General features: G+C 49.4%; 1 protein-coding gene across 1 annotated transcript; it reads left to right on the top strand.

Moving 5' to 3' along the window:
- The first annotated feature begins 8 nt into the window (after positions 1–8).
- On the top strand, positions 9–9,171 carry LOC148662334 (uncharacterized). The gene is made up of 9 exons (XM_088632019.1): positions 9–967; positions 2,304–2,351; positions 2,552–2,585; positions 2,726–2,788; positions 4,466–4,624; positions 6,791–7,261; positions 8,240–8,357; positions 8,444–8,668; positions 8,907–9,171. Exons 1-5 carry the CDS (start codon positions 785–787, stop codon positions 4,528–4,530), a joined length of 393 nt encoding a protein of 130 aa, XP_088488145.1. The 5' UTR covers positions 9–784; the 3' UTR covers positions 4,531–4,624; positions 6,791–7,261; positions 8,240–8,357; positions 8,444–8,668; positions 8,907–9,171.
- The last annotated feature ends 2,535 nt before the right edge of the window (positions 9,172–11,706 follow it).

Genomic DNA, 11,706 nt, shown 5'->3' with positions numbered 1-11,706 from the left:
GTGTCGCTTAGTCTGTCACTGTGAGTGTGTGTGTGTCGCTTAGTCTGTCACTGTGAGTGTGTGTGTGTCAGTGTGTGTCGCTCAGTCTGTCACTGTGAGTGTGTGTGTGTGTCAGTGTGTGTCGCTCAGTCTGTCACTGTGAGTGTGTGTGTGTGTCGCTCAGTCTGTCACTGTGAGTGTGTGTGCGTGTCAGTGTGTGTCAGTGTGTATCAGTCTGTCACTGTGTGTCGGTTGGTCTGTTTTCCCGGACTCTCAGTCCCGCCCTTACAAGTACACGTGTGATAGTTGTACTGGTCTCTGTCTCGGGCTTGATCTCCAGTGAACTGTACTTCAGTCTGATTCTGTGACGAGCTGAGGTGCTGAAGACAATATGATTCAGTGTGTTTCTGCGGCGACAACGGTCAAACAGCCCAGTGCACAGAGACTGTAATTAGTCGTTCGTTGTTGTTAATAATAATTGCACCAGAATAATGTGGTCAGAGGTGAAAAGATTGGGCTCTAGGGCTTTGGTGAAGAAATTAAAGTTGGAAGAAACACATTTATTTTGTTGCCATAGTCTACATTATGAGGGTTGCATAGTACAGTTGCATTTAAGAAAAAACGCATTGAAGGAGGTGCATTTAAAGATAAGGTCTTCTGATGTTCTTACATTTACAAATAGTCTGGCGATGTCCCTAACAGGACTTATTCGCCGTTTTTAAACTGTAGTTATAACAAAAATGCATACCAAACAAACGAGAGTACACACGAGCAGTGTAAGCGGATTCCTGGCGGGCGGCGGCTGATGACGTCATCAGGGCGCTGCGGACTGTCATGGCGGCGCCCTGCAGGCTTGTATCCAGACTGGCCGCGATCGGAGATCAGTCCGGTTACTCCTCATCTCGCAGCCTCATCGACGCACAGAGCCCTCGCCTGGCTTGTGGAGAGACAGCCCGCGACCCCAAGAGCCCGGAGGCTAAGGACCGAGGTCAGTGTCGGCCATTACTGGGCTAATTAGAGTAATTATAGTGATAACAGACTTGCAAAGTTTCCGTGTGTATTAACCTCTCAGGTCAGTGTACATGTACTGGAGTGTCCAGTCAGTGTGTCTGTATGAACCCCTCTCTCTCTCAGTGCAGTGTTCATGTACTGGAGTGTCCAGTCAGTGTGTGTGTATGAACCCCTCTCTCTCTCAGTGCAGTGTTCATGTACTGGAGTGTCCAGTCAGTGTGTGTGTATGAACCCCTCTCTCTCTCAGTGCAGTGTTCATGTACTGGAGTGTCCAGTCAGTGTGTGTGTATGAACCCCTCTCTCTCAGTGCAGTGTTCATGTACTGGAGTGTCCAGTCAGTGTGTCTGTATGAACCCCTCTCTCTCTCAGTGCAGTGTTCATGTACTGGAGTGTCCAGTCAGTGTGTCTGTATGAACCCCTCTCTCTCTCAGTGCAGTGTTCATGTACTGGAGTGTCCAGTCAGTGTGTCTGTATGAACCCCTCTCTCTCTCTCAGTGCAGTGTTCATGTACTGGAGTGTCCAGTCAGTGTGTCTGTATGAACCCCTCTCTCTCTCAGTGCAGTGTTCATGTACTGGAGTGTCCAGTCAGTGTGTGTGTATGAACCCCTCTCTCTCTCAGTGCAGTGTTCATGTACTGGAGTGTCCAGTCAGTGTGTCTGTATGAACCCCTCTCTCTCAGTGCAGTGTTCATGTACTGGAGTGTCCAGTCAGTGTGTCTGTATGAACCCCCCTCTCTCTCTCAGTGCAGTGTTCATGTACTGGAGTGTCCAGTCAGGGTGTCTGGTGAGAGTGGGGGTACAGGTCAGGTGAGAGCAGGAGGAGTGGGGGTCAGTCTGTAATAGAAGCAGCCCTGTTGTTGTTGTGATTTTGAACACACACACCAGTGACAGAAGCAGGACTAGTGAACACGACACCCCCATCAGGAGTGGAAGAGAGAGCTCAGGCTCTGCTCCGTGCCGGGGGGCGATGTGCTCGTTCCTCTCGGCTGGAGGTCTCTCTCGATGGCACGACGCCGCATCAGTCTGGGGAGCAGAGGGAGTGCTGTGCTCGGACTCGGAGGAGCAGGACCGAGCCGGACTGCTGCCCTCAGACTCGTGAGCTGTACAGCCGACAGCAGAGCCTCCTGCTCTCTGAGCTCATGCAGCACCAGCCACAGGGGTCACACTGACAGGTAGGGGTACAGGCTGGGTTCCCCTGCCATCTTTTCCCAGATGTTCATGACTATCCAGAGGCTGACAGTGGGAAGACAGGTATGGATTAGTTGGGCTGTGGGTTGTATGATCTCTCCTGTATTCTTTTCCCAAATTTTCCAGGATGTCCAGAGGCTGACAGTGGGAAGACAGGTGTGGATTAGTTGGGAGGTGGGTTAAATGATCTCTCCTGTTTTCTTTTTTTGAATTTTCCAGGATGTCCAGAGGCTGACAGTGGGAAGAGAGGTGGGGAGTTGGGATCGAATTTAGACTCATTTATTCTTTTCCCTGATTTTCCTGGCTGTCCAGATGTTGACAGTGGAAAGACAGGTAAGTATGCTGATTGGACTCTCTCCTGTGTTGTTTTCCAGGATGTCCACAGGTTGACAGCCTCTAGGATGACAGGTATGGATATACAGATTGGATGATCTCTCCTGTATTCTTTTCCCTAATTTTCCAGGATGTCCAGAGGCTGACAGTGGGAAGACAGGTATGGATTAGTTGGGATGTTGGTTGAATTATCTCTCCTGTATTCTTTGCCCCAGTTTTCCAGGATGTCCAGAGGCTGACAGTGGGAAGACAGGTGTGGACGAGGAGTTGGGAGGGAGGTGAGGAGCTCTCTGCTGTCTGTATTTCTTCCTCTGTGGCGTCTCTCTGCTCGTCTCTTTCTCTCAGTCCAGCTGCATGTGGTCTGTGAAACAGCAGCTTCGCAGTGCTGAGCTGGGATTAGGACCGGTGGGTTGCAGAGTTCAGGGTTTGATTCCAGAGGGGGACACAGCTCTTGTATCCCAGAGACAGGTACTTCAGTTACTGTTCTGATATCATGTTTTATTATAGAGGTGTATTGTAGACAGTGTAGTGTTGACAATAGTGTGCTGACGTCGCATGAAGGCTGTACCTTAACACTGGCACTCGGTGACACACTGTGTGCTAAATGCTCACCTGTACTGTGCTTTAGTACTTGAACCTGTGTACAGTTGTAATACTCAGAGCAGTGAACTGAACACTGTACTGAGCTTTTATACTCAACAACACACCTGTGTGCTGAACTAAAACCTTTATTCTGCTTCAGTACTCAACCCTGTGTGCTCAGCTCTCACCTGTACTGTAGTTTAATACTCAGACACACCTGTGTACTGATTCTTCAACTGTACTGCGCTTTAATAATCAGTGTGCTGAATTATCACCTGTATTGAACTGCAATGATGACACTGACACCTGTGTGAAGAACTCTAATATGGACAGTTGTAACACTCAGACCTGTGTACTGAACTCTGTACGCTGTACTATAATACTCCAAGACACATCTGTGTGCTGTACTCTCAACTGTACTGAGATGTAATACTCAATGACAAGCCAGTATTCTGAACCCTTGTAGTGTACTGTAATACTCACAGCTGGACTGAACTCACCTGTAGTGAACTTGAAGTCTCAAACCTGTGTGCTGAACTCTCTCCTACACTGAGCTTTAATACTCTGACACACCTGTGTGCTGAACTGTATTGTTTTAGTGTTTGAACCTGAGTGCTGAACTGTTGCCTGTGGTGTTGTAGTACTCAAACCTGTGTACTGAACTCTCGGCTGTATTGAGCTTTAATACTTTTTGACACACCTGTGTGACGAACCCTAATATGTACAGTTGTGACGATCAAAACTGTGCTGAACTCTGTACACTGTACTATAATACTCCATGACACATCTGTGTGCCGAATTCTCCACTTTAATGAATGACTGAGATTTAATACTCGGACACACCAGTATTTTGAACCCTGACCTGTAGTGTATTTTAATATTCAGACCTGTGTACTGAACTCCGCTGTACTGAACTTGACTACTCAATGACAAACCAGTACTATGTGCCGTTCCCTGTCCTGTGATTTAACACTCAAATCTGTGTACTAAACTCTCCTGTGCTGAATGTTAATACCCAGTGTCACACCAGTGTGCTGAGCTCTCACCTGTAATCCAGCCCAATTCTAAATCCTGTGATAAACCTGTGTGTAAAACTGTGCTGATCTCTCTCAACTTGCTTAGACTGGTTATTAAATCTCGCTAACAAAATAAACTTACAGTATTGTACAAATTTCATATTAAATGTACCTTTGTAAACGTGTGCTGTATGTTGGCCACATCCTTCCTGCTCCCTAGCTGCTGTACAGACACATGAAATGGGCTCTCCTACCAACCTTAATCCTTTCTGGTCTTTTTGATCTGGCGTCTGTATTTCAATCGAAGCCTCACTGTCGCGTGTTTGACTTTCTGCTGGTCCGCTCCTCTGTTGTGAGAGAGCACTGTCTCCTTCTCCAAGGGATCAGCCAGGAAGGAGACGGGTCATAAACACGGGCACTGATGTGGGTCTCCTCCACAAGTCCCATCCAGCAAGCACAGGTTGTGCAGCACATTTCACCCCAGAACTGTTCAACATCTGTGTGCTGAGCTGACAAGTAAGTAGTGTTTGTGGGTAGAACAGTCTTGAAATCGAGCTGTTGAATTCAGTTCACCTGCACTCGTTCAGATCACAAACACAGCCTGTGACACAGCATGTCCTCCAGAAATATAAGACCTGCAGGAATGTCTCTTTTATGTGTGATTTTCCATCAAATTTACTGCTTTTTTCCACAATATTTAAGGAATCTAAAAAATGTCGCTGTATCGGTTTCATGAAAATATTTAACATGAGTATAGTAGCAACATCTCTTGGTCAAGAGCATGTTTACAGTGTAAGAGGGCTGCTTTCACGTCTCTGTTTTGTTGCCTCGTTCTGAACTGCAGACCGTGATGGCGATATGGTGTTGCTCAGACAGTACATTGAAACTTCATCTCTGTTGTGTTGTGAGGTGGAGGTTGTACAGGTGGTAGTTCATTGTCGTGTGAAACACACTCATCAACGATTCAGTATAACCTGGATATGTAAAAATTGTGTTGAAGTTCTCCTGTAATACTGACTGTCACGTGTGCTGAACTAATCAGCTGTACTGAGCTCTGATTCTGAAAGGTGTACTGAACTCTGACCTCTACTGTTGTAACTCAGACCTGTGTAATGACCCTCACATGTATTGTTGTAGTACTGAAACCTGTATTCTTCTCACCTGTACTGAGCTTTAATTCTGAAACATGTACTGAACTCTGCTCCTGTACTGTAATACTTTACAGTTAATCTTTCCCCTGTATTTTGCTGTAATATTCAAGTCTGTGTTCTGAGCTCTTATGTGTACTATACTTGTGTATTATATATACAATATACTTTTATATTGTAATAATCAGAACTGTGTGCTAAGCTCATAGCTGTACATTGTACTGTAGTACTTAGCTCTGTTTCCTGAACTCACATGTACTGTTGTAATACTGAAATGTGTGTAATGACTCAACCTGTGTGCTGAACTTTCGCTTGTACTGCTGTTACTGTCTTGTGTGCTGTACTGAGCTTCAGTTGTTTAAACTTATGTACTGAACTGTTCCTGTACTGTTGTGATTCTCAGACCTGTTTACTGATCTGTGTTCCTGTACTGTTGTAACATTGAGGGCTGTGTACTGAACTCACTTGTACTGAGTTTAAATGTTGAAACGTGGACTGAACTCTGCTTCTGTACAGCTGTAACAGTCAGATATGTAATGTCCCTAACATGTATTGTTGAAGTTGTCAGATTGTATACTGAAGTCTCTGTACTGTTATAAGTCTTGAACTCTCGCCTGCACTGAGCTTTATTTCTGCACTATGTACTGAACTCTGCTCCTACAGTGAGCTTGAATTCTGAAACATGGACTGAACTCCGCTCCTGCACTGTTGTAATACTGAGCCCTGTGTACTAAGCTTTCCCCTGTATTGTGCTGTAATATTCATGTACTATTGTAATAATCAGAACTGTATGCTAAGCTCTTAGCTGTACCTTGTTCTGTACTGCTTTGATCTGTTCTGAACTCATATGTACTGTTGTGTTACTGAGAGCTGTGTACTGAACTCACTTGTACCGAGTTTATATTTTAAAACTTCTACTGAACTCTGCTCCTGTACCCCAGTGGTACTCGGACATGTCCCTAACCTGTAGTGTTGGAGTTGTCAGATTGTTTACTGAACTTCACTGTATTTTATAGTAATTTGCTGTTGACCTGTACTAAGCTTACATTCTGAAACATGTACTGTTGTTGTATCTGCCCTGTGTGTTAAGCTTTCCCCTGTATTCTGCTGTAATATTCAAGCCTGTGTTCTGAGCTCTTCCCTGTACTAATGTAATCAGCACTGTGTACTCAACTCTCTGCTTAACTTTTGAAAGGGGTGTACTTGACTACATTAAGGTGAAATTCTTTAAATGTATACTGAAATTCTGTCAAGGGTTTGTAGTGAACCCTACACCTCTACTTCTGTTCCACTGCCCTTAGTGTTGTACTGAACTCTCTTGTGTATCTCACACTACACTGTAGAAGTACTCTGCCTTAAATACTGCTTTTTTATTACTGGTATAGTACTTAGACCTGTTCCCTGACTCTGCTTGTAGTGTTGGATAGATAGTCTTGGTGCTGAACTCTGTACCTGTACTGCTGTTAATGTGAACAGTGTTGTTTTCTCATGTACATTGTTGTAATACTCAACCCTCCTCCCTCAACTCTCACAGGTGTATCTCACTATACTGCTGTCGTAAATCTCATGGCCTAAGTTCATACCTGTAATGTAGTTGTTAGCCCAGTGCCCTCTCTGTGCTTGTATTGTTGTAATTCTTGTGGGTATGTGCTTAACTCTGTACCTGTGCTGCTGTGATAGTCTGACTGGTGTTGTCCTCTCCTGTACAGTGTTGTAATACTGAACACTCCCCCCTTAATTGTCACACATACTGTCCAGTGTGCAGCCCTGTCTCCTCATCTCCCCCACCTGCTGCAGTAACACTCCAGCCTTTTCCTGCTCTCTCAGACCTTGACTTGTAGTTTTCAGACCTGTGTTGAACTGTACATCTGTCCTCTGCATTAATATTTACACACTGAGCTTTTACCTGTGTTGTGGCAGCACAGTGACAGAGTGGTGTATCAGATTTATCATAATTTCCTGAGTACGGCTGGGGTCTGGTGTAAGGACTCTGAACTCAATGTGGGTAAGTTCACCCCTGGGGCTCTCTGTACTCCAGCACAGAGCTGTGCCTGTTATTTGCACAACTCCCAGGGGTCCTGGTGTCACCTCGATCATGAAAAGCAACCTGACTGGAGAACAGCCGTGTCAGGAGCAGAGCTGGTGGAGCTGTGAATAAAGTCACTATGGGGAGGTGGTGAATATTAACTCAGGGGCTGGTCACACCACATCTCATGATTCTCACAGTCAGGGGGACGGTGTTCTCTCCTGTCACTGTACCCAAACCCCCACGCTGCAGCCTCAGACAGAAAGGAAAGGGGCACCCTTATTAAAGTCACAGCTTCTGTTTGAAATCACTGCACCAAGAGGCGTCTGGCTCAGAGATGGAGGGAGGTGAGAGGCACTTACAGCCTTTAGCCAGCAGAGGGCAGGGTGTCTCTAAACATCTGCCTCTTCCCCCACCTTGATTCTCCAGCAGAGTGATCCCCTCCAGGCTGCACTACATTTCCCAGCAGGCCATGAGGGAATGGTGGCCAACAGGCTGCCTCCCCTGGGTTACTGATGCAGCTGTTAATTCTAGGCTGTAGCCAGTGTGTATAATGAGGGGGGTGGAGTAGAGCTCATGCAGAGGGCTGGGAGAACTGCATCACCCACAAGGACCTGCTCCATTCAGTCACCTGACCCCTGGGACAAAGATGATTGGTCAGAAGACATTTGAAAAGCAGGCAGTGACAGAGGGCAGTAGTGCTGTTGGAGGAGCAGAGATAGAAAAGAGCTCTCGGCTCCAACACAGAAACTGATCTGGGACAGTTTTTAGGCTTACTGCTCAGTGGTCCTGGTGTTCAGGTCGCTGCAGGGGAGGGGGGCTGGTGACCCTCTGATGGGATTCACGCTGGGAGAATGAGGGAACAAGTAACAGCTGATCCTCATGACTGCTCTCACCTCCTGGCCAGGGGAGTCTCTCACACAGAAGCTAAACCCAGTAGTTTTTCATCTTTTTCAGCTCTGAGGGGACGAGGGACCTGTCCTGACCCACTGTGCAATTCACAGTCCCCATCCTCCTCCTACTGCAGCTGAGGCACAGCTGGACAGCTCTCAGGACAGACACTCACAGCCACAAGGTAAGGAAACAGGGCTCTTTATTCACAGATCAAGATGAAGCGTTCCAGAAACCAAGACAAACCTCTAGTTCTTCTCCCAACTGTAGCTAGACGTGCAGTCGGCTTCCCCAGGCCTCTGTGAAGACAAGTCAGACTCCCAGCTCCCAGGCTCAGCAGTCAGACCTCCTCCCTCGACACAGCTCAGCTCTGCAGCTCTTCCCTCCTGCTCTGCTCAGCACAACTGCTCTCTGTCCCCAGCAGCACCAGACTGAAGGCCTCCCCTCCTGCCTTTTAACTGTCTCCCCACCAATCGTCTTCCACCAATTAGGCAGGTGATTATAGGCAGCAGGTTGTTCTCCTGGGCCTCGTTGGGGATGATCCCATATAAAAATCAGACTGTTAAACGAGGACTGGAGCTTGTTTTGGGTCTCAGGATTAATCTTGCTGGATGTCCTACAGGCTCCCCTGTGTTGGGGCTCAGTTGTTCCTAAAAAATCAATAAAAATAAAAGTGTAATTATGTGACTATTTGTGCAAATTAAATGAAAACCAAGCATCTTGTTTTCTACAGGTTTTGATCCCACAGCCTCTGTGTTAGAAGCCCAGAGCTCTTCCACTGAGCCACAGCATCTTTATGTATCTGGGGCTCCTGTGTGCTCTTGGCCTTCCCAGCTCAGGGTTCGAGACTGAGGGATAAAAGACAGACCGAATGAGCTCTCCTTCAGGACAGGAGCCAGTGGAGGAGTGGAGATGGTGCTGAGCTCCTGAGCACAAGGTTGTGGGTTCAAGTCCTGGCTGAGAGCTGAGATGAATTTGCAGTGTGATCCTCCCCAGCAGTGAGAGGGTGAGAAGTAAAAGCCCACAGCCCTTGTGTCTTTATTTATCAGTGTGTTACTGTTCACAAAAATTAAATTAACAAAAGCTCCTGGTCCTTCCAGGATTTGAACCCACAACCTCCAGGCAGAAGTCCAGAGCTCTTCCCCTGAGCCACAGCGTGTCTTTGTAGGTGTGGGGCTCCTGTGGGCTCTTGGTCTTCTTCCCAGTTCAGGGCTGAAACGGAGGGATAAGAGACAGACCGAATCCCTCTCCGCTCCGGGCAGCAGACGGAGGAGTGGAGACGGTGCTGGGCTCATGACCGCAAGGTTGTGGGTTCAAATCCTGGCTGGTCCCTGGTAAGTATCACCCAGGTGAGTATCCAAGGTAAGTATGTGGGCTGGGTAGACAGGAGGGGTAGACAGGGCTAGGCAGGAGGGTGGGACAGTCAGGTTGAGAGGGTGGGGTAGGTAGGACAGGCAGGGCCAGGTAGTGCAGGTAGGAGGAGGGTGGGGTAGACAGGCCCAGCTAGCAGGTGGGGGCAGGTCAGCTGAGAGAGGACAGGTGGGGCTGGGAGGTGCAGGCAGGGGGTTAGGTAGAGGGGTAGGCAGGGCTAGGAGAGGTAGACAGGTGCAGGCAGCAGGAGGTGGGTGGGGTAGGCAGGACCAGGTAGGGTAGAATAGCAGGGGGGTGGGGTAGGTTAGGGGAGACAGGGGGTTAGGTGGAGCTGGGAGGGGCAGGCAGGATCAGGTGAGGCAGGAGGTGGCCTGGGCTGAGGAGGAGAGAGTAAGAGAAGGAGCAGAGAGGAGCCCAGGCCACAGGGGGGTCAGATAGGAGGGGTAGAGGGGGGTAGGAGAGAGGGTCAGATAGGAGGGGTTAGGGTAGGTAGAGTAGAGAGGAGGGTCAGGTGAGGCAGGAGCTGGCCTGGGCTGAGGAGGAGAGTAAGAGAAGGAGCAGAGAGGAGCCCAGGCCACAGGGGGGTCAGATAGGAGGGGGTAGGCAGGTAGGATAGGGCAGACAGGGGGTGAGGGAGGGTCAGGTAGACAGGAGGTGGCCTGGGCTGAGGAGGAGAGTAAGAGAAGGAGCAGAGAGGGGCCCAGGCCACAGGGGGGTCAGATAGGAGGGGTTAGGGTAGGTAGGAGAGAGAGGAGGGTCAGGTAGGCAGTAGGTGGCTTGGGCTGAGGAGGAGAGAGTAAGAGGGGGGTCAGATAGGGGTGGGGTAGAGGGGGGTTAGGTGGGGTAGAGAAGGGAGGCAGGGCTAGGAGAGGCAGGCAGGAGGGGGTGGGTGGGGTAGGCAGGAGCAGGTAGAACAGGGGGTAGGGGGTGGTGGAGGATGGATGGATGGGGTGGGGGAGGATGGATGGATGGGGTGGGGGGGTGTTGACAGGTTGGGGGAAAAGAGGTGGGAGGGTGGGCTGATGTTTTTTTCACCCTAACCACCCCCCCTTAGTAACTAGTGTCATCATTTTTTTATATATATATAGTATTTAATATTACAGATACTAATTATATATATATATAAACACAGATTTGGAGGGGGGAGGAGGAGAACATGAAAAAACATCAACCCACCCTCCCACCTCTTCTCCCCCTACCTGTCAACACCCCCACCTCCTCCACCACCACCACCACCCCCTATTCTACCTGCTCCTGCCTGCCTCTCCTAGCCCTGCCTACCTTCTCTACCCCACCTCCCCTAACCCCCCCTATCTGACCCTCTCTCCTACCCCCCTCTACCCCTCCTATCTGACCCCCCCTGTGGCCTGGGCTCCTCTCTGCTCCTTCTCTTACTCTCTCCTCCTCAGCCCAGGCCACCTCCTACCTCACCTGATCCTGCCTGCCCCTCCCAGCTCTACCTAACCCCCTGTCTCCCCTAACCTACCCCACCCCCCTGCTATTCTACCCTACCTGGTCCTACCTACCCCACCCACCTCCTGCTGCCTGTACCTGTCTACCTCTCCTAGCCCTGCCTACCCCTATCTACCCCCTGCTATTCTACCCTACCTGGTCCTGCCTACCCCACCCACCTCCTGCTGCCTGCACCTGTCTACCTCTCCTAGCCCTGCCTACCCCCTATACCTAACCCCCTGCCTGCACCTCCCAGCCCTGCCTGTCCTCTCTCAGCTGACCTGCCCCCACCTGCTAGCTGGGCCTGTCTACCCCACCCTCCTCCTACCTGCACTACCTGGCCCTGCCTGTCCTACCTACCCCACCCTCTCAACCTGACTGTCCCACCCTCCTGCCTAGCCCTGTCTACCCCCTCCTGTCTACCCAGCCCACATACTTACCTTGGATACTCACCTGGGTGATACTTACCAGGGATCAGCCAGGATTTGAACCCACAACCTTGCGGTCATGAGCCCAGCACCGTCTCCACTCCTCCGTCTGCTGCCCGGAGTGGAGAGGGATTCGGTCTGTCTCTTATCCCTCCGTTTCAGCCGTGAACTGGGAAGACCAAGAGCCCACAGGAGCCCCACACCTACAAAGACACGCTGTGGCTCAGGGGAAGAGCTCTGGACTTCTGCCTGGAGGTTGTGGGTTCAAATCCTGGAAGGACC

This window comes from Lepisosteus platostomus, chromosome 5 (assembly GCF_059453375.1).
Source record: "Lepisosteus platostomus isolate fLepPlt1 chromosome 5, fLepPlt1.hap1, whole genome shotgun sequence".
NCBI classification, from domain to species: Eukaryota; Metazoa; Chordata; class Actinopteri; order Semionotiformes; family Lepisosteidae; genus Lepisosteus; species Lepisosteus platostomus.
The sequence above is the reverse complement of the archived record's forward strand: the minus strand, read 5'-3'. Positions and strand labels throughout refer to the sequence as shown.

Excerpts from the sequence above, each read along its gene's own strand:
- LOC148662334 (XM_088632019.1), top strand. The coding sequence starts at position 785 with ATGACGTCATCAGGGCGCTGCGGACTGTCATGGCGGCGCCCTGCAGGC. Across the intron at positions 2,352-2,551 it reads AGGTGTGGATTAGTTGGGAG|GATGTCCACAGGTTGACAGC; the intron begins GTGGGTTAAATG and ends GTTGTTTTCCAG. Across the intron at positions 2,789-4,465 it reads GACGAGGAGTTGGGAGGGAG|AGAGCACTGTCTCCTTCTCC; the intron begins GTGAGGAGCTCT and ends CTCTGTTGTGAG.